The sequence below is a fragment of the Trachypithecus francoisi genome, unplaced genomic scaffold (genome assembly GCF_009764315.1).
Source record: "Trachypithecus francoisi isolate TF-2019V2 unplaced genomic scaffold, Tfra_2.0 Lachesis_group3, whole genome shotgun sequence".
NCBI classification, from domain to species: domain Eukaryota; kingdom Metazoa; phylum Chordata; class Mammalia; order Primates; family Cercopithecidae; genus Trachypithecus; species Trachypithecus francoisi.
Genome location: NW_022681468.1, coordinates 40,981,822 through 41,004,929, shown reverse-complemented (window position 1 = coordinate 41,004,929; position 23,108 = coordinate 40,981,822). Strand labels below are relative to the sequence as shown.

Here is a 23,108-nt window from a genome sequence, read left to right as displayed (position 1 = left end):
ATGGTATAGCTCACTGTTGAATGTATTCAGGGAGACTGCAGATTTGAATGTGAACTCCTCGGCATAACCACAAGTCTGGCATGGGGGACAGGACCTTCTCTGAGTCGTGGCTCCATCACTTACTACTTCTGTGACCTTGCTGTCCCTAAGCCTCAGTTTTTTAATCTGTGGAACGTAGATAATCGAGCCAATTCCACCTGTCTCTGGAAGTGAATGCCAATGAGCTACTAGTATGGAAATGAGCTGAAGAATGGAAAGAACTTTGTCACCTTCGGCCTCTAAACATATATTTAGTTTTATTCCTACAGTGAAGTCCTGAGTAGGTGTAGCCCACGAGACAGACAATAATCTTACCTGCCACCAGCATTATAAAAACATCCCAGGCCGGGTGCAGTGGTGCACACCTGTAATCCCAGCACTTTGGGAGGCCGAAGCGGGTGGATTGCCTGAGCTCAGGAGTTTGAGACCAGCCTGGGCAAAATGGTGAGATGCTGTCTCTCCTGAAATACAGAAATAATAATAATAAATAAATAAATAAATATAAAAATAAATTAGCTGGGTGTGGCAGTGTGTGCCTGTAATCCCAGTTTCTTGGGAGGCTGAGGTAAGAGAATTGCTTAAACCCGGGAGGTGGAGGTTGCAGTGAGCCAAAATCACGCCATTGTACTCCAGCCTGGGCGACAGAGCGAGACTCCATCTCAAAACAAACAAAAAAAGACCCTCAAACGTTTAAACTTTTTGTGTGTAACTTTTTGTATTATTGTCATCAGTCTCTGTGTCTCTAATTTTGGTGCCAAAGAAAAGATAAAACCTTAAAATGGTTTTCAAGTGGCATTGAGAACATGACTAACAAGATAAAAACAGGTTTTAAGTCTTCTCACCAGGAACTTAAAATTCCTAGTTTTAACTTTAGAGTATATGCCGTCAGAATCTGAGTTGTGCGGCTAGAGGCAGTTATCAAATATCAACTTTAAAACTTCAAAAGCACATTTATCGCCTGAATGAACTAGGTGGAAAATGAAAGCAGGAAATACTTCCAGGCCTCTCTCTTCCATGGAGATATTTTAGCCTCTATAAGGAACATTTTCCAAAGGCTGGGACACTGTATTTATACTCCCTAGATGTCTGGAAAGCTACCGTTGGTCTCATTGCCACCTTATTAATTATATTGAGCCTAACTCTTAGGTAAATCTGGGTCCTCTGGGGTGGGTGGGAGTGGGGGTGATGGGAGTACTGTTTAGCTCTTTGTTAGTCTAGGGATACGGAAGGTAGCATCTAAACAGCTGAAAGAATACAGTTGAGAACAGTATTTTAAGGCTTATTCTTTTAAGCAACAGTCTAATATTAGCCAAAGTAATATGAGTATGATTTTCTCCAAAAGTGACCATAAATATTAAAAAGAAAAAAATTGTTCTAAGATTTTAAATAAATTTGCCAGACTAAAGAAGACATATCTCATAAAACCCATCTCACATATGGACTTCATAGGCTGTTCTCAGTTCAGAGTCAAGGAAAGGTTTGTGTGAGTCTGACAGATGTCATCATCTTGATCAGCCGTCGTCTGTGGGGCGTGGAACCTAGGGGTCAGTTGTGTGGCCTCTGAAGTCGAACAAACCTGTGTTCAAATGCTGGTTCGGCCTAGTTACTCGTGCACAGACTGTCTCCATGCATATAATCAGTGAATTAGGCTGGGCATGGTGGCTCACTCCTGTAATCCTAGCACATTAGGGGGCCGAGGTGGACGGATAACCTGAGGTCAGGAGACCAGCCTGGCCAATGTGGTAAAACTCCATCTCTACTAAAAATACAAGAATTAGCTGGGCATGGTGGCACGTGCCTATAATCCCAGCTACTTAGGAGGCTTAGGCAGGAGACTCGCTGGAACCCAGGAGGCGGAGGCTGCAGTGAGCCGAGATCACGCCACTGCACTACAGCCTGGGTGACAGAGCGAGACTTCATCTCAAGAAAAACAAAAAGGTGGGGGGTGAATTAAGACTTTTCAGAGATGTTTTAAAGATGAAGAATCTAGCATTTCACTTAGAAAATTAAACTGATTCTTTTTTCTTTTAATACAGATGTTTGATATTTCATTCTAGCCCACACAGGCTCAGACACGGGGAGGGGATTACAAATGGGAGTGGTAGAAAGGGCCATGGAAGTGGAATTTTTTGGTAATTTTTTAAAAGGTTTAACTTAATTTGAAAATAGCAAACCTTCTGTTTTGATAATAATTTATTTTTTAAGATTAAACAGGTTCAGGATAAATGGCATTAGATGAATCCAGCTGTGTTAGGTAATTACCTTTAGATAGACTTCAGATAATTTCATTTTTCTTTCCATGGAGTTGGATTAATGATATGCTATTTTAATTTATTTTTCTAAAGTTTTCTTCCTTTCTGTCTACTGAATCTTTATATTCAGTAGAAGACTCTGGGAATGAATTTTCTGCCTAGTATTTGCATCTCATGGATAATAGAGAAATACTATTTTATTTATCCTCTTCTTATCTAAGTCACCATCTGAAGTGCCTCTGGGGGCAGAACAGAAATAAGGAACACCTGGTGGCTCTGCAATCAGCGGGGTGGTGGGGACTGAGCTGAGGGAAAAAGGGAGTAGGCTCTCCTAGAGCTGGCAGCTGCTGCTCAGTTATGGCCACCCTTTGCCACATGAGATGCAGACCAACAATTGCTAGGTCTTCCAGTTTTCCCAGAGACACTGGCAATCCTGATTATTATGTAAGATTTCCTGGTTTTTCTTTCTTTTTTTTTTTGAGACAAGAGTCTCACAGTGTCATCCAGGCTGGAGTGCAGTGGCACAATCTCGGCTCACTGCAAGCTCCGCCTCCTGGGTTCACACCATTCTCCTGCCTCAGCCTCTGAGTAGCTGGGACTATAGGCACCTGCCATCATGCCTGGCTAATTTTTTGTATTTTTAGTAGACACAGGGTTTCACTGTGTTAGCCAGGATGGTCTCAATCTCCTGACCTCGTGATCCACCCCTGTCAGCCTCCCAAAGTGCTGGGATTACACGTGTGAGCCACCGCGCCTGGCCTAGATTTCCTGATTTTTCAAACTGATCTTAAGGTCACACAAAACCTGTCTGTGAGCCCAGCGTGGCCTAAAGAGTGCCAGCTTGGTTTTTGTTTGTATGCAATAAGTCTATAAAGTTGATTTGGTTTATCTTTTGGGTTTTTTTTTTTTTTTTTTTTTGAGACAGTCTCACTCTGTTGCTCAGGCTGGAGTGCAGTAGCACAATCTCAGCTCACCACAGCCTCCACCTCCTGGGTGGGTTCCAGCAAATCTCCTGCCTCAGCCTCCTGACTAGCTGGGATTACAGGTGCAGGCCACCAAGTCCTGCCTTAGCCTCCCAAGTAACTGGGATTACAGGCATGCGCCACCACGCCTAGCTAATTTTTTGTATTTTTAGTGGAGAGGGGTTTCACCATGTTGGTCAGGCTGGTCTCAAACTGCTGACCTCAGGTGGTCCACCCACCTCAGCCTCCCAAAGTGCTGGAGTTACAGGCGTGAGCTAGTGCGCCCAGCCAGTAAGTCTACAGAGTTGAATCTGTGCTCTAGAAATGCAAGATTGGACACCTATCATGAAAGGTGACCAATAAACCATTAATCATGCATCTAGTCAGATTATAGTCTTGAAGGTTGGGAAAGTGTTACTGTTTCATCAGTAGACACAAATGTCAGTTTTAAATGCAGTATTTGTGAATAGCTTGCCAGACTTTATTTTCTAAATAATTCATTTTATGACTTTACTTTTTATTAGCAAATAAAAAGAAACATTGGTGGAAAACACGCCCGGCTTTACCAAACTCTGAACGAAGGCAAACAGTTGGTGGCGTCTGTGAGCTGTCCTGAATTAGAGGGCCAGATCGCAAAACTGGAAGAGCAGTGGTTGTCCCTGAACAAGAAAATTGACCATGAGCTCCACAGGCTGCAAGCACTTCTCAAGCATCTGCTCAGGTCTGCCTTTTGGGGGGTGGACTGGCTTCACATTGTTCTGTGGAGAAAGACCTCAGGGATTCTGTAGTCAACTAAATTTTACCTGCAACCCGCCTTATGCTGTTTTCTCTTGGGCAGTCTAAAGCAGTTGGGGCCCTCTTCTGGGCTAAACACGATGTAGAATCTCTGATGGTTTGCTAGACACAGCATAACATGTAGTCAGTTTGCTGTGATCGTTTTTTCTTTTCTTTTTTGTTTTTAAGGAGGCAGGGTCTTGCCCTGTCACCCAGGCTGGAGTGCATAGAGTGCAGTAGCACAATCATAGCTCACTGCAACCTTGAACTCCAGGGCTCAAGAGATCCTCCTGCCTCAGCCTCCCAAGTTGGTGTGACTACAGGCATAGGCTACCGTGCCTGGCTAATTTTTTATAGCTCTATAAAATTTTATACCTCTATACAATTTTTTGTAGAGATGGAGTCTCACGTTGTTGCCCAGGGTGCTCTCAAGCTCCTGGCCTCAAGCAATCCTCCTGTCTCAGCTTCCCAAAGTGCTAGGATTACAAGTGTGAGCCACTGCACCCAGCTAGTTTACACGTTTCTATAGAAGCTAGGAATTATGTTATAAAATATATATAGGTTACCTTTATACCACGATATTGCTCTTTCCTACCCTCTTCCAAATTAAATTAAAAAATTAAATGATTTTAGCTAACAGAGTAGTTTGAAATAGCTCACAACAAAGGAGAATTTGTTGTGCTTAGTTAGTATAATCTTGAACCATGTGAGGAAGGAGGAGAACATGGAACATTTAAACCTCATTCTCATCCCTGCCTCTTAACCTAAGGCAGTTTAAATGTTACAAGAAGAGCAGAATTTTGTTTGAATATTTTCACTACCTCGGGCAAATATGTTGGGTGTTCAGCCAACAGCAGTTTGTTGTTACACAGCTTATACAAATACTGTGTGTGTGTGTGTGTGTGTGTGACCATATCTGTTAAAATGTGTGATTCTATTACATTCAAAATATTAAAAAGAAAAAAATTGTTCTAAGACTTTTAAATAAATTTGCCAGACTAAAGAAGACATACCTCGTAAAGCCCGTATCACATATGGACTTCATAGGCCATTCTCAGTTCAGAGTCAAGGAAAGGTTTGTGTGATAATAAATAAATAAATAAATAATTTTATTTATTTATTTTTTGAGACAGGGTCTCACTCTGTCGCCCAGGCTGGAGTGCAGTGGCATGATCATGGCTCACTGTAGCCTTGACCTTCTGGGCTCAAGTAATCTTCCCACCTCAGCCTCCCGAGTACCTCAAACCACAGCACATGCCACCACGCCTGGCTAATTTTTGTATATTTTGTAGAGATGGGGTTTTGCCATGTTGCCCAGGCCTGTCTCACATTCCTGGGCTCAAGCCATCCTCCCACCTTGGTATCCCAAAGTGCTGGTATTACAGGAGTGAGCCACCGTGCCTGGCCTATATTTTTAATATGAACAAATTTATAGAAGATATTTGATGAATAAAAATCTCTGCCCCTTCATTGGGTGTACTTTTGTATAGCTGTAATAAGAAATAAAAAAGAATGCTTTAGACTTCCTAATTGTTCTTTTTTTTTTTTCTGAGACAGAGTCTTGCTCTGTTGCCCAGGCTAGAGTGCAGTGGTGCAATCTCAGCTCACTGCAACCTCCACCTCCCGGGTTCAAGTGATTCTCCTGCCTCAGCCTCCTGAGTAGCTGGGACTACAGACATGTGCCACCATGCCTGGCTATTTTTTTGTATTTTTTAGTAGAGATGGGGTTTCACCATGTTGGTCAGGCTGGTCTCGAACTCCTGACCTCAGGCAATCCACCTTTCTCAGCCTCCCAAAGTGCTGGGATTACAGGCGTGAACCACTGCACCCGGCCTGAAATCTTCATTGTTCTTGCTTAGCTATAATGAAGAGAGTCCTAGAAAATGCCAGGGGCATCAGACTTGGGGCATGGTATAAAACATGATATAATCCTTATTAACGTCACGATATTCTGAATGTTAGGACTAATCAACATAGGAAAACATATAATAATATAAGAAGACAATTTGCTGGTGATGCATATCATTATCAGAGTATGTTTCTAATCTGCCTTCTCTCTCACTTTACTCCTGTTAGTTATAGCAGAGATTCGGATCAGTTAACCAAGTGGTTGGAATCTTCCCAGCATACTCTGAATTACTGGAAAGAACAGTCCCTCAATGTGTCTCAGGACTTGGATACAATCAGAAGCAACATCGACAATTTTTTTGTAAGTTGTAATAGCCTATTACTGGCCAGAAATAAATATCAAGGAAAAAGCATCAGGGTTGATGTGATAGTCTTTCGTATTTATTTGTGGATAAGGAATAAGACTTGGGCAAATAGTAGCTGTATTCTTCAAACCTAGAACTGTTTATAGTGTTCATTCATTTATAATGATAAAATATATTTTTAATTGACCCTATAAAATATATATAAATTTAAAACTTGCACTGGGCGCAGTGGCTCATGCCTGTAATCCCAGCACTTTGGGAGGCCAAGGTGGGTGAATCAGCTGAGGTCAGGAGCTTGATACCAGCCTGACAAACATGGAGAAACCCCGTCTCTACTAAAAATACAAAATTAGCCGGGCGTGGTGGCACATGCCTGTAGTCCCAGCTCCTCGGGAGACTGAGGCAGGAGAATCACTTGAACCTAGGGGGTGGAGGTTGTGGTGAGGCAAGATGGTGCCATTGCACTCCAGCCTGGGCAACAAGAGTGAAACTCAGTCTCTAAAAACTTGCACTGACATAGGTCATGTTTTACAAATACAAAAAATACAAGACCCAAGAACAACTTTATAAGGTTACTAACTTATAAATGTTTAACGTTAATAAAGGCATAGTTTTAAATTATTGTAAACAAAATTGATATATCTACTAAAAAGCTTTTGTTCCATTGTTTTGAGATGTTTTCTGGAAAAAAAATTCAAAAAATATCCCCCAAATTTTGGGGGAAATAAAAAGGTATTACTCTTGTAATATAATTACGTAATGATTATTGGTCAATGCACTTATGAAACGTAGTCTTTTCCATTAGACTTTTCTTGGTTTTTTTCCATTTTTCATACTTTGTAGCTGTGGTTACTCACTTTGGTATTAAAATGTAATTTTTTTCAACATACTTGAAAGAATCTCTACATAGGAAAGATTTAAATATTTTAATTACAAACTTATTTCAAGTAATTCATTTAATATGCACTTTTTGTTGGGTTCCATAGTTTATTGTAAAACTTAACCATTTAAATAATGACTTATTTTTAAAAATACTAACCCACTGGGTGATAAGCTTCTTGAGGGGTGTGCATTCCATCTCTTTTGTTCCCCATTGTGTATGTAATGTCCGACAGTAGGAAAAAGGTGTGTGTGTGTGTGTGTATACACATTCAGATATTTACTATGTTTAATTGTTGACCCTAGCCAGTTATTCTGACTCTTACTTTCTGCTATATTTAAATTTTAAGTTTCTAAATTTTAAAACTCTCCTTTAGGAGTTTTCAAAAGAAGTTGATGAAAAGTCCTCCTTGAAGACTGCTGTTATAAGTACCGGGAACCAGCTTCTTCACCTGAAGGAAACTGATACAGCTACGCTGAGAGCTTCTTTAGCACAGTTTGAACAAAAATGGACAATGCTCATAACTCAACTTCCAGATATTCAAGAAAAACTTCACCAGGTAAGTCTTTAGAGACTCAGCATTTGAATTAATGTTCACTTGTTAGCTCACAACTCTTTTGAAATTATTTCTCTGACTCAGTAATTTTCATTGACACTACCCATTTTTCTCCGGCACCACTGAATATAGGTCTTAATTACTGGACCCTCCTCCAATGGGATTTTTCTTAAGAGAGAAATCAGGCTTAATTACTTTATTTCTCAGTTTATCTTTGCCACTGTGTTAGTTTATGTGAAGGTCATTGTCATTGTTTTGGGGTCGCTTATTCTAAGTTTGAATGCTGGGTTTGTTTTTTTGAGTAACCTGCGTAATTATATAGCAAGACCTTTTATCAAACCAGATATCATCTTTAGTGAAGCCCTGATTCATTTTGTTAACTGCAGGCAATTAAATGGAAATCATTTTGTTCTCACAGCTTCAAATGGAGAAATTGCCATCTCGTAAAGCAATCACAGAAATGATTAGCTGGATGAACAATGTGGAGCATCAAACTTCAGATGAAGACTCCGTGCATTCACCAAGTTCTGCATCTCAAGTTAAACATCTTCTTCAGAAGCACAAGGTAATTATGCAAAAGGAGCAGAAGTCTTTTCATTGAAACAAGAAGGCTAATCAGTTAGAGGGGTAATGCTGGACAAAGGGACACATAGGGTATAATTTCGAAAAACGAATTCTAGGGGTAGGGAACTGGCGTGGTGGATGATTCTAGAGAGATGTTAGTAGACTTGCTTTTATTCTGCTTAAATTCCTTTTGCCAGCCCCCATCACCACAGGATAACCCAAGCAAGCTTTTAACAGACTCTCGTCTCATCTTTTTATCCCCACCCCACTGCCCCCACTAACCACCGGCTCTGCCTGACAGAGTGATTTTGATTCCTTAACTGTTCTTGGTGCTCTCCCTCATCATGCTGTGTACATGCTGCACCCTCCACCTGGAATGCCAGGGCCCATGTTTAACTGTATACGTCCTCTTAGTCATCCTTCCAAAGTCAGCTCGAGTTGTCCTCATTTGGAAATCCACCCCGACTCTCCCAGCCGGACTAGGTGACTTTCCTGGATTAGATGTCTCCATCATGCTGTTAGTAGCTCCCATCATGCATTATTATAATTATTGGTTTGCTTGCCTGTCTCCCCACCTTGACTGAGCTTCTTGAGACCAGGGGCTGTCCTTCACCTTACTAAAATATAGCACGCTTATCCCAATAGCTGCCTTCCTCTAACAGGTGTTAATGAAATGTTCTTTGAGTAAGAGAATGAGTAAGAAAAAATTGAGATCCTTCTACAAAGAGATATAAATGTGGCCTTCTCTGTGATATTTAATTTCAAGTAGATTTAATATTTCATGAGCCACACACAAACATGTATTGTGTGCTCAGCAGTATGCTGGCCACTGGGAATACAAAGATGAGTGGCACGTGTGGTCCATTGCTTTAAGACCATGCAGGCTGATGGAACTAGCTTCTGGTAGGCAGAAGATGAATGGCTTAATCACCAAGCATGATATTAGCAGAGGATTTTGTTTTTATGTACCATCACATCCTAACTTCAGTGTGTTGTAAAATCTTTGAAAAGTCTACACGTGTGTATTCTCACAGACTGTAGCAACCTAGCACATACCACATGGCTGTCACCCCCGGGTGTCTCCAAAAGAGGTTCTAGAGCTTTGCAAGGATGAAAATCAATAAATGACAGGTTTGGCAGAAATGTTGTTGGCCCTGGTTGGGTTTAGGATTGCTGTACAACTTAAAGCCACCCAGACTTTCTAAAGCCACCTGAGAAGCCTTACCTATCCCCGAAGGAACAGGGAAGCTGCCTAAATGACAAGAGTTCCTTAAAGGTATCCTGGGTTTTCCGAGAGAGCTTTTCCTTCCTGTTTCCCATCTGGTTGTTTCCATGAACCCTCAGGATGGCCCCGACTTCCCGCACAGCTCACGGGCAGCCTCCCCCAGGAAGCTTTGTCATATCCTGGGTCCTGATTTCAGTTCAGATGATAGCAACTGCCACACACAGTGCCCCTCTGACTTTTCAGCCTATTTGAAAACAATGCATCTCTGTGTAATTCCCCGAAAGAATCTCTACTCCAATAAAGCCAACTCCTGGTGTAGGTTGGGGAGGGTAGAAAGGAACTCCTGACAGGTGGCCCTTGATTAATGGATGGGAGCTTGGCACCCCCTCGAGTACATAAAGGGAAATCCAGTTGATCTGACCAACTTTCATGACTGCTTTGGGTGTTTAACTTTGCTTATTTTAGGAGTTTAGAATGGAAATGGACTATAAACAGTGGATAGTGGACTTTGTTAACCAGTCGTTACTTCAGCTAAGCACCTGTGATGTAGAAAGCAAGCGCTATGAAAGAACAGAGTTTGCAGAGCACCTGGGGGAGATGAACCGCCAGTGGCACCGTGTACATGGAATGCTGAATAGAAAGGTGTGTTCCTGGGTCACAGCTGGATGTGTGGTTTGGCCTTTGTAAAATACACTCTCTGAAAAATCAAAAAAGACGTTCAATTAGTTGACTAACTGATTGCTAAGCCTAATAATCATCTCAACCATAGACCTTTTATAAATCCTATGTTTTAGCATTCTCCATTGGTACCTATAAGATAATATGAAAATAGTTCTTATATTTGAGATTTCTTAGTGGGAAGTTGAGCGAGGCAAGCGAAGAGGAGGAATTTTATTTAGGAACATGTCAAGTATTATGTCAGGCTCCTAAATGATCAGAGATTTTACATTTTCTATGAAAGCAGATGTTCAAAAGGGGCAAAGTTATTTCAGCTTTGAAAAGATTTATGAAAAGAAAGAAAAATGCATGTGGCTTTTTGGTAGATTTTTCACTCTGTGACTCTTGAAAAGATTTGGAAAACTTATTCCTGAAAAAATACTTTACATATAATCATAATGATAATTGGTGTGTTTACTGTGTAGAGAATGCATACAAATGAATTTACACAATTAAGAAATAAGTACATGAATGGACAAAGGACATGAACAGACAATTCACAAAAGAGGAAATTATAGTTAGCAAATAAACATGGAAAGATATCATTAGCAGATACTCAAACACTGTGTAACATAATGCACTTAATTACATTAGAAAAAAAAATCAGATGAGGACAAAACCCAAAGCTGTCACGTTCATACACTGCTGATAATGGCTTAAGTACTCTCTTGGAAAGCGTTTGGAAAATTTAAAGAACTGTAATAATAATCTTATCACTTAACCAAGCAAGTCACCTCTTACACATTTAAGTAGATAGTCCTTCAAAAAAGAAAAAGATGCGCAGAGTGTTCAGTTCAGCATCGTTTACAGCGGTGAAAAGGTACCATGCTTTAATTCGCACTGTCAGGGAATAATTAATCAAATTATACTGTATTAATTTGATGAAACATTGGGGCAGCCTTTTTTTATTTTTATTTTTTGAGACGGATTCTCGCCCTGTTCCCCAGGCTGGAGTGCAATCATGCGATCTCAGCTCACTGCAACCTCCACCTCCCAGATTCATGCAGTTGTCTCAAGCCTCCCAAATAGCTGATATTACAGGTGCCTGCCACCACGCCCAGCTAATCTTTGTATTTTTAGTAGAGTCAGGATTTCACCATGTTGGTCAGGCTGGTCTCGAACTCCTGACCTCAAGTAATACACCCACCTCGGCCTCCCAAAGTGCCGGGATTACAGGCATGAGCCACCATGCCTGGCTGGGCAGCCTTTTAAAATTATGTCATGACAGGCCAGTTGCAGTGGCTTATGCCTGTAATCCCAGCACTTTGGGAGGCCGAGGCAGGCAGATCACGAGGTCAGGAGTTCAAGACCAGCCTGACCAACATGGTGAAACCCCGTCTCTACTAAAAATACAAAGATTAGCTGGGCATGGCAGCATGTGCCTGTAACCCCAGCTACGCGGGAGGCTGAGACAGGAGAATCGCTTGAACCTGGAAGGCGGAGGTTGCAGTGGGCCAAAATTGCGCCATTGCACTCCAGCCCGGGTGACAGAGTAAGACTGCGTCTCAAAAAAAAAAAAAAAAAAATTATGTCATGACACAGTACTTATAAGGTATTATAAAAAAGAATATAAAAATGTACGTATATTATAATTATGACCTAATAAAAAAATTATTATGAATGAGAAGAATCACAGACATTAAAGACAATGATTATTTTATTGAATTGAAAAATTATTTATTATTGATATTGGTAGAAATTTTTAAGAACTCTAATGCAGAAAGTCTGAAGAAAGAAATTTTTCTTTTTTTTTTTTTTTTTTTTTTTTTTTTTTTTTTTTTTTTTTTTGAGACGGAGTCTTGCTCTGCCACCCAGGCTGGAGTGCAGTGGCCGGCTCTCAGCTCACTGCGAGCTCCGCCTCCCGGGTTCACGCCATTCTCCTGTCTCAGCCTCCCGAGTAGCTGGGACTACAGGCGCCCGCCTCGTCGCCCGGCTAGTTTTTTGTATTTTTTAGTAGAGACGGGGTTTCACCGCATTAGCCAGGATGGTCTCGATCTCCTGACCTCGTGATCCGCCCATCTCGGCCTCCCAAAGTGCTGGGATTACAGGCTTGAGCCACCACGCCCGGCCAGAAAGAAATTTTTCTTACACTTTGCATATATTAATAGATGACTCAATGAAAAATATCGAATGTTGGGAACATTTTATTTTGTTCACATCTGAAACTCACAACAGCTACCTGTCTCAGCAGATTAGTTTTCACCTGAAATATGATATTTTTTTTCTAAGAGGAGCTTTAATTCTGTTTTCTGATTTATGAATCTTTATTTCAAAAGTTATCAGCATCTTATTACATGAAATATTAGAAATTTGAGAAGAAACAAAATTGTTCTTTAAAAAATGACATCATGGCATTTACCTTTTAAAACATACATTTTAACATTTTTTGTAATTGTTAAATTCATCACTTAGATACAACATCTAGAACAACTTCTGGAAAGTATCACTGAGAGTGAAAATAAAATACAGATTTTAAACAACTGGATGGAAGCACAAGAAGAGAGACTGAAAACTTTACAAAAACCTGAAAGTGTGATCTCAGTGCAGAAGCTGCTCCTGGACTGTCAGGTGAGGAAGAGAACAGTGTCCCGCCCAACCCTTGAACTGGGGCAACTCGGTCACCTCTCTTGCCCCAAGGATAAGTTGCTGTAGTTTATGGAGACTCTCTTCCAGCTCCCCTCTATTTACTTATTTTCGTATGTCAATTAGATAATGACCCATGGGTTTTACAAAATTGCGAAGTGCCATTTTTTCTGATAAGCAGAAGAATGTATTTTCACGGTTACAGTATTGTTCTCCTAAGAGTTTTGAGTAGTACTCTTGGGGAAAAATGCTCAAAGGGAATTTTGATTTAAATGCTTTCCAATTTTCCACCTGTTTAATCATTTTGCCCAGTGTTCACAAAATTACTCTAAAGGTTTCATTATTTTTAGCATTTCATTCTGTGTTTTTTCAGAGGAAAATGATTTTCTTCTACCTATCATGCATTGTTTTAAAAAGTTCACTTGTCCCTTGGAACCTCTGTCTGAATCACATTGGGCTGGAGGGTGTTGTCCATTGTTCAGCTGTGCTTTGCCACATCACTCAGTCTTTGCACATTGATCTTGCTTTAGCACTGCCTTTATGACTGCTGCCCATTCAAAGCACCTCTGCCATCGCCATCATGGCAGGCGGCACGCGCTGTGCTGTTTCTGCACTTCCTGTTTGACGGCCTTGCAATAGTCACTGTCAGGACTGGAAAGTCTGGCCGGACTGCATTTCTACTGAGGAGGTTAGGGGATAGCACTGGATGTAAATGTGAGCAGCAGCACCACCGTAAGAGGCCTTTTCACATGCTCATATCCTGTTCCCACCTCCCCATGAGCCGTCTCCACTTTAGCCTTCTGACAGCCACCTTGGAGTCAGTGTGCTTCCTTACTGGAAGCCTACATTCCGCAGCCTGATGCTGGACTGTCCCCTAGCAGGTGGTTCTTTCCAGAGCCCAGAAGGTGTTTTCATGCGTGTCGCTACCTCCGGTTCTCATTAGGTGCTCTCGACTTACTCCTTACTGTCTGGCCAGTCTGTCTCAATCAGTCTGGCTTCCTTCAGACCACCCTCAGTGCAGGCCTGTCTCATGCAGCTGCTTCCAGCCCACTTGCCAGCCTCCCCCGCATTTCCTTCTGATTCATTCTCCACATTGCTGCAGAGGGATATTTCTGAAATGCAACGGGTCACAGTAATCTCCATTTGAAAATCCTCCAGTGGCTCCAGATTGACCACAGAATGAAGTTCACATGTTTTAGAATGACATTTTGGTCCCTCACCTACAAAGAGTTGCAAATATACCTAAGTCAAGCGAGTCTTACACAGTTGGTTCTCTTTTTGATAGATAATTGTAGCCACTGAACAAGGTTGAAATGGATTAAGTTTAGCTATTCTTCCCACAACCTCACTACCAAGTTGTAATAAAACAAATTCCAGACACAATGCCACCGTCTATAGAAATGTAGATCAGCAAGCAAGCTCTAAAAATAGTTTATATAAGTTCAGCAAAGCCTCTCTGTCCTCTTTAGCGCACCAGCCACCGCTTTGCATGAAAGACAGACATAGTAATATTCCAGAAGCAAGCATCCATATTTCTATGGCCAACATTAGGCAACCAGAATCCTTGGAGTTTAAACTGGATACAAAAACCACATAAGGACTTACTTTAGGGATTATTGCACCTGGTGAAGGCAACAGGCTATGCCCAGTTCTTATAGCCTGTTCAAGTAGGGGTGGAAGTTGTACCTACAGTAGTTTAGCCAATCCATGGATCTTGAGTATATGAAATTTACCAGTGAGAACCCATTTCTCATATTCATTATGTTATTTAATAAGCCATTAAGGCTGGGTGCAGTGGCTCACGTCTATAATCCCAGCCCTCTGGGAGGTCGAGGTGGGAGAATTGCTTGAGTCCAGGAGTTCGAGACCAGCCTGGGCAAGATGGTGAGACCTTGAATCTACAAAAAATTATTTAAAAATTAGCCGAGCATGGTGGTGCATGCCTGTAGTCCCAGCTACTCAAGAAACTAAGGGAAGAGTATCCTTTGAGCCCAGGAATTCAAGGTGACAGTGAGCTATGATCATGCCACTGCAGTTCGACCTGGGTGTCAAAGCAAGACCCCACTCTAATAATAATAATAATCCATTAATTTTACCAATAGAAAACCATTTCTAACATTCGCTCTGCTCGTTAGAAAAATGACTAGTGTTGGCCGGGCGCGGTGGCTCAAGCCTGTAATCCCGAGACGGGCGGATCACAAGGTCAGGAGATCGAGACCATCCTTGCTAACACGGTGAAACCCCGTCTCTACTAAAAAATACAAAAAAAAAAAAAAAACTAGCCGGGCGAGGTGGCGGGCGCCTGTAGTCCCAGCTACTTGAGAGGCTGAGGCAGGAGAATGGCGTAAACCCGGGAGGCGGAGCTTGCAGTGAGCTGAGATCCGGCCACTGCACTCCAGCCCGGGAGACAGAGCAAGACTCGGCCTCAAAAAAAAAAAAAAGAAAAAAAAAGAAAAATGACTAGTGTTGACTGAGACAAGGAACTTTAAAAGAAATTGACAGACGTGCCTGGCCAGCATCATCCCTTGTCAGTCCCCATTTGCCTCTGTGCCGTTACATTTGCAGCTGATTGCAGAATTATTTCTACCTCCCTCCCCTCACCCCCACCATCCACACACAGGTTCTCCTCTGCTTTTGTCAGAACTCCGTCGAAGCACCCTGGCCCTCTCCCTCAGCACATGCCCACTAACTGTGCCTTCCTGCCAACTCCCACGTTTCCATTAGCTCATTTCTGCCTATTTTCAAGTTTTATGCTGCTTCTTGGATGCCTCTTTGTAAAAGGCCATAAACAAGGCAGAGATGGAAGCAAATAAATAAAACAGGCTTCCCTAGCACCCCACATAGCATCATGTGTCAGAGACTGTGTTGGACTCATCTGTCCACGGGTCTGTCCTCTCTCAGACTGTGGGTTTCTCAAGGCAGGCTGGCACATTAGCAGGCCTGTTATACCTGTCACTGCCTGTGAAATTCATAGGTGCTTAATAGTTGCCTGAGTATATCTATTAGTAGACCTAAAAGGCTGCTTTTCTATAAATATTAATTTCTCTCTCTCTCTCTTTTTTTTTTTTCACTATTCTTTGCATATAATAACTAAAATGAGACCAGGTGCAGTTGCTCACACTTGTAATCCTAGCCTTTGGGAGGCTAAGGCAGAAGAATCACTTGAGGCCAGGAGTTCAAAACCAGCCCGGGCAACACAACAAGACCCAGTCCCTACAAAAAAAAAAAAAGTTATTTGGGCATAGTGTTGCACACCTGTAATCCTAGCTACTTGGGAGCCTGAGGCAGGAGGATCACTTGAGCCCAGGAGTTCAGGGTTCGAGCAGTAAGCCATGATCATGCCACTGTACTCCAGCCTGGGTAAGACCCCATCTCTAAAAAAACAAAACAAAAAGAAAGAACTGAAAAAAAGGAAAAGAAAATGATGAAAATGATTGATGTATACTTTTATGACTTCTCCCAGGGTAGAATGCTTCAGTTCAGGTAAGCTTCCTAAAGTGGCTTTACTGTAGAAAACTTAAGGATTGGAGTTGATGAAACATGAAGACATTAGGATTTGAAATATTCTGAAGGGCTTCTAAAAGTCGCTGGTGACTGGAAAAAGGCCACGTTTGACATATTATAATTATCAAGGAAAATTGTGTAGTTGACTAGAGTGGGGAGGTTTGAGATGAGGCTGTTAATCCCTCAGGTTTGATGTGTCTATATATAAGCAAGCACAGCTTCTTAAAGAACTGTGTTCATGGTAAAGTCAGAGGAATTTAGATATTTTACAAATATTTAACGCTGGTTCTCACAGAATAGAAAACCGGCACTTGCAAATTCTAGTCAATCTCCATAATTAGCAAAAGATTGTTTTTAATTCCACCCTGATTTATATGTAACACATTAGAATTTAAAGTAAGACATTAATTTGCCGGTGAAGTGGGAGTTGGGAAACTTGAAGGGTACTGTTAGGCCTCAGTGAAGCAAGGTCAGATGACAGGACTACTGGGCCAAATCCGTATTATTCTGCAGAGCAAAAGAAACAAGCGACCCCACCGTGTGTGGGTGTTCGTGTGCTGCTATTGCCGTGGCCTTTGATTTTTTTTCTTTTTTTGATACAGGATCTCACTCTGTCACCCAGGCTGGAGTGCAGTGGTGCAGTCATAACTCACTGCAGCCTTGTGCTCCTAGGCTTAAGAGATCCTCCCACGCTGGGCGCGGTGGCTCACGCCTGTAATCCCAGGACTTTGGGAGGCCGAGGCAAGCGGATCCCTTGAAGTCAGGAGTTCGAGACCAGCCTGGCCAACATGATAACCCCATCTCTACTAAAAATACAAAAATTAGCTGAGCATGGTGGCACATGCCTGTAGTCTCAGCTACTTGGGAGACTGAGGCAGGAAAATGGCTTGAATCCCAGAGGTGGAGTTTTCAGTGAGCCAAGATCACCCCCACTCCAGTCTGGGTGACAGAGCAAAAAAAAAGGATCCTCCTGCCTTAGCCTCTCAAGTAGCAGGGACTACAGGCGCCTGCCACCACACCCAGCTAATTTTTGTATTTTTTTTGTAAAGACGGAGTTTTGTCATGTTTCCCAGGCTGCTCTCAAACTCCTGGGCTCAAATGATCTGCCTGCCTTGGCCTCCCAAAGTGCTGGGATTACAGGCATGAGCTGCCATGCCCAGCATGGCTATTGTTTATGCTGCCATTTTTGAAGTGTGTGTGTGTGTGTGTTGTTATTTCCTTTTGTCTGTTATGTAGTCATTTCTCATCAGTTTCCTTTAAATTATCGGGGAATTATGACAGCTTATTAGTAAATAAGTGTTTTTAGAAATTTCTAATTAGTCGAGCCTTTAGGGGAGACTGTTTTATAAATTGAAAGAAGGAAAGTGATTGAATATTCTTAAAAGTGTTTTCAGTTATAACTTTGCAGATGAAAAAAGTTAGATTTAAACCTATGATAAAAGAAACATGCTAATAAATAAGGCTGTCAGGGTGTGAGGGAGCGAGTTAGGGTGGCAGAGATGGACAGAGGTAGCAGCTGACTGAATCTCGTTGGCAAAGGCTATTTCAGAGAAGCCGTTTTGTTTCCTGGGTGCCTTTGTAACCAGTCCAGAAGAATAATATTTCATAAATTCACCCACATGTTAGTATGGGTGGATTGTTATGACAGTGAGAGGTTTTCTGTTAATATGCTATATATTCATGTGGTTCTAAATTCTAAAAGCATAGAGGGTCATACAGTGGAAGATTCCTTCAGCTCCGTTCTCTCGTCATCCATTCTTACTCCCAACCCTAGCCTAGTTTCTTATGGAACAGATTTTTTTTCCCTTTTTCTACTTTCCAGTCCAGAAGATCCCTGACATTCATTGATTTAGAGTTTGTGATTTCCACATTCCAAGAGTGACCTGAGAGCTCCTCATATGTGGTAATCTGGCAGTTTTGCTGGATTGGATTTCAGTGCTCCGCTGTGAGGCTAGCACGAGGGAGGTCGTCCCTCACCAGGGTACAAACCCAGCCACCTGCTCAGCTGCTGCATGCCAATGAGGCACTCATGTTTCTCTTTTCTTATGGACCGTGCAGTGACTCTTACAAAGGATTAAAAAAAAAAAAAAAAAAAAAAGCTGGGATCCTTATCCTAAGCAATTTTCAAGAGAGATATAGAACATGAGCGAAGGGTCGTTAACTTGAGGCCATGCATTCAGAACACATGCATCTGGATGGAAATGTAATGCTAAAGAAAGTATGCAGAAGCGTGTCCCAAATTTGTGAATTGGGAGACTTGAGGGAAATTCAAAATGAATCCCTCTGAATGCCAAAGATCTCTTGTGTTTTCCAGTGGTTTTGTAATGAGCATGTAATGCTTTAATAATTTTTTAAAAGTTTAAACTTTTTCCAAGTTGGATTTCAACTGCAATCCTGAGAAGGACAAATAAGCAGCTCCTACCGTCCTTCCTCTAAGTAGAATGGCAGCGTTGCTGCTGGCCTCATTCATCTCTGTTTTCAGACTGCTGGCTCCATGGTGTCCTTTGTAGTGGAGGGATCCTGTAGGTTTTTAAAAATGTGTCTATAAAGAGTAGACCAGGTCAAGGTGCCTCTTATGAGTGAATTAATAAACTAAGAGGTAGAAAATGATTAAAGTTATTACTGAACTACCAACAGTTATATCGTCTGTCATTTATATGATGCTGCATGGTTTAAAGGCACCTTCCTGCTTGTGATTTTATTTGAGTTCTCAGCTTGGCCTTGGCACACACGGTGTGGGGTATCATCACTTTTTCCAAATGAAAAAATGGAGACGCATAGGTTTGATGACTTATGCCTGGTCAAACAGCCAGTGCAGGGCAGACATGGAATGGGGACCAGATCTCAGACCAGCATCCTTTCTGCTCTGCCATGATGGTTCAGACATGTTGCCTAGATTCTCCTAAAATACAGACTTGTGTCATGTGTAATTGAACTAAGAGTGTTATGATTTAAGTGTCTTTGATGTAATGCTATTTAATTATATAATCGAATGGCATTTTTATTTGGAAAGAGTGAACGCCTGTCTCTGACACCTTATTATTTGTTTTCTAATATTGTGCATTGAAAACCTTTTCCTGTTACCCTTCCAGGATACAGAAAATCAACTTGCAATTAAATCCAAAGCACTGGATGAGTTGAAACAAAGTTATCTGACTTTGGAGAGTGGGGCAATGCCATTGTTAGAAGATACAGCATCCCGAATTGATGAGTTATTTCAAAAGAGAAGCAGTGTTCTCACTCAGGTACTAGAATTCATTTGAAATGTGCTATTTCTCTTCACTTTTTTTTTTTTTTGAGACAGAGTCTCGCTCTGTTGCCCAGGCTGAAGTGCAGTGGCCGGATCTCAGCTCACTGCAAACTCCGCCTCCCGAGTTTATGCCATTCTCCTGCCTCAGCCTCCCGAGTAGCTGGGACTATAGGCGCCCGCCACCTCACCCGGCTAGTTTTGTTGTATTTTTTAGTAGAGACAGGGTTTCACCATGTTAGCCAGGATGGTCTTGATCTCCTGACCTCGTGATCCACCCGTCTCGGCCTCCCAAAGTGCTGGGATTACAGGCTTGAGCCACTGCGCCCGGCCACATATTCTTCTTTTATTTGTTGTTGTTGTTTTCATCCTTTACTCGTGGAGACTTTATACCAAACACTGAAAAGTTGCTGAGAAAAATAATTGAAGTAAGTTAGAGAGAAGCATTACAAGTCCCATTTTATGCACTGAATAATTAGAGGCAAAGCCACCAATTCCAACGTCATTGACAGGCTGCAAATCCACTTAGTTATCTTTGTTTTGTCTAATGTACTCACACAGACATAAATATCTCCATACCCCAAACCCAACAGAGTATCTGGCATTGTTTCCTGGCAAGATATACAGAAACAGTGATGAACCAGTGTCTCCATGTAGAGGGAGATGCCTCAGGGAGGAAGTGATCCTGTATCATGTAACCTCTATGAGCTAGGAGCATAGTCAGCTCCAGGAGGACTTTAAAGGTTGAAAGAAACACTACATGGTGTTGAAGAGGGAGTATAAAGGAAGAAAGCAGGCAAGACATCTAATAATCTTACAAAAGGCATGTCAGTGTCAGCATTTTACCCCTTCCAGGAGGAGAGCACCAAAAGAGAGCAAACTCAGGCATCTCTAGACATTGCAACCTTGACATTTTCCCACAACAGAGGAAGAGAACTAAAAATACTAATCAGTTATACCAATCAATTGGTATAATCTATCAATAGTATAATCTATACCATCAATTATAGATGTGTCCATGTTTCCTAGAGAACCTTCATTGTGGGTTGTCACCTGCTAAAATCTACTTTCAACCATTTGTACCAAGAGGTAATAGGGAATAACCTGCACGAAATCCATAGGCAACACTCAGCCCCATTCCTCAGTCCCCATTCCCCCAGGAATCTAGCAGAAAAATAGGGATAAGCTCATTCAGTCATTTATTAAGCATACATTGTGTGAGGTACTTTGCTCACTGCCAGGGTTACAAAGATAAACAAGAAAATAAATGAATCCTACCCTCAAAGAGCTGATAGGCTAGTGAAAGAAACACATGTGAACAGATAATTACAATATAATAAAAATATAAAGAGAAAATTAAATGAGATAATGCATGTGAAAACATGCAGATAGTACTGTCATAAGGATAGACATATATATACTTGGAATGGAATTGAGAGTCTGGAAATAAGCCCTCACATTTATAGTCAATTGATTTTCAACAAGGATTCTAAGACAATTTAATGAGGGAAAACATTTTCTTGAAAAATGGTGCTGGTACACCATATATCCACATGTAAAATAATGAAGTTAGACCTCTACATTCATACAATATACAAAAATTAACTCAAAATAGATCAAAGGCATAAATGCAGGCCAGACATGGTGGTTCGTGCCTGTAATCCCAACACTTTGGGAGACTGAGGTGGGAGATCATTTGAGGCAAGGAGTTCAAGACTAGCCTGGGCAACATAGCAAGACCCCCATTTGTATTGAAAAAAAAAAAAAGACATAAGTATTAGAGCTAAAAGTATAAAACTGTTAGAAGAAAACATAGGTGTAAATCTTCATGACTTTGTGGATTAGGCAGGAGTTTCTAGATACGACACCAAACTCATAAGCCATCAAAGAAAAAAATAGATAAATTGGACTTGATGTTTTAAAGCATAGCATCAAAAAAGTAAAAAAGGCAAACCACAGATTGGGAAAAAAGTATTTATAAATCATATATTTGATAAGGGACTTAAACCTAGAATATATGAAGATTTATCACAACTTGATAATAAAAGGAAAAATGACCAAATGAAAAAATTGGATACAAGCCAGGCTCAGTAGCTCAGGCCTGTAATCCCAGCACTGTGGGAGGCCGAGGTGGACGGATTGCTTGAACTCAGCAGTTTAAGACCAGTCTGACCAACATGGCAAAACCCTGTCTCTACCAAAAATAGAAAAAATTAGCTAGGTGTGGTGGTGAGTGCCTGTAGTGCCAGCTACTTAGGAGGCTGAGGCAGGAGGATCACCTGTGCCTGGGAGGCAGAAAGAGCAATGAGGCTAGACCACACCACTGCACTCTAGCCTGGGCAACACAGGGAGACCCTGTCTCCAAAAAAAAAAAAAAAAGACAAATGATCTGAATAGACATTTCTATAAAGAAGATAATACAAATGGCCAAAAAGCACATTGAAAAGATGTTCAGTGTCATTAACCATCAAGGAAATGAAAATCAGCGCCACAAAGAAATACCACTTCCTACCCACTAGGATAGCTATAACAAAAAGACAGATAGTAAGGAGTGTTCATGTGGATGTGGAGACATTGTAATCCTCACAGACTGCTGGCAGCGTTCCATGGAGTTGGAAAAGAGTCTGGCAGTTCCTCAAATGGTTAAACGTAAAGTTACCATGCGACTTAGCAATTCCACTCCTCCATAGATAGCCCAAGATAAATGAAAACATGTCCACACCAAAAACTTATACGTGAATATTCATAGCATGAGTCATGATAGCCAGAAAGTGTAAACAACCCAAATGTCCATCTATTAATTAATATATAAAGAAAATGTGGTCTATCCATACAAAAGGAATGAAGTAGTACTGATATATACTATAATACTGATGATCTTAGAAACATTGTGGTAAGTGAAAGAAGCCAGTCACTAAAGATCACGTATTGTTTGATTCTGTTTACATGGAATATCCAGAATGGACAAATCTAAAAAGACAGAAGGCAGATTAGTGGCTGGGGGAGAATGAGGAGTGACTGCTAACAGGTATGCAGTTTCTTTTCAGTCATGAAAGTGTTCTGAAATTGATTGTGGAGATTACACATTTTAAATAGATGAATTGTATGGTACATGAATTATATCTCAATAAAGTAAAAAAAAAAAAAAAATGCAGAAGGCGTGAGGCACAGATCATCCATCTATAAGCTGTCAAGAGTCAATGTAGGCCTGGCCCAGTGGCTAACACCTGTAATCGCAGCACTTTGGGAGGCCAAGGTAGGAGGATCGCTTGAGACCAGGAGTTCAGGAACAGCCTGTGCAACAGAGTAAGACCCCGTCTCTACAAAAGTAAATAAAGTTAGCCGGGTGTGGTGGTATGCACCTGTAATCACAGCTATTCGGGAGTCCGAGATGGGAGGATTACTTGAGCCCAGGGGTAAACAAGAGTCAATATAGCCTAGTGTTTAAGAGCAAGGGCTTTGCAGTTTCTGCCAAAATAAGGATCCTGGCGGCACCATTTTTGATCTGGATCTTCAGTCAGGTTACTTAACATCTCTAAGCCTCAATTTTCTGGTCTGTAAAATGGGGACAACACCTACTCATTTATTTCTA

The 23,108-nt window shown here is 41.4% G+C and overlaps 1 protein-coding gene across 9 annotated transcripts in view; it reads left to right on the top strand.

The window, feature by feature from the left end:
• Positions 1–23,108, top strand: part of SYNE2 (spectrin repeat containing nuclear envelope protein 2) — a 389,209-nt gene that overhangs the window by 293,597 nt on the left and 72,504 nt on the right. For all 9 annotated transcript variants that reach the window (XM_033187766.1, XM_033187774.1, XM_033187773.1 and 6 more), the window contains 7 exons: positions 3,778–3,974; positions 6,104–6,236; positions 7,497–7,679; positions 8,095–8,241; positions 9,931–10,107; positions 12,595–12,750; positions 19,362–19,514. In XM_033187766.1, the coding sequence (XP_033043657.1) occupies positions 3,778–3,974; positions 6,104–6,236; positions 7,497–7,679; positions 8,095–8,241; positions 9,931–10,107; positions 12,595–12,750; positions 19,362–19,514 (1,146 nt within the window). The remainder of the gene's footprint in view (positions 1–3,777; positions 3,975–6,103; positions 6,237–7,496; positions 7,680–8,094; positions 8,242–9,930; positions 10,108–12,594; positions 12,751–19,361; positions 19,515–23,108) is intronic.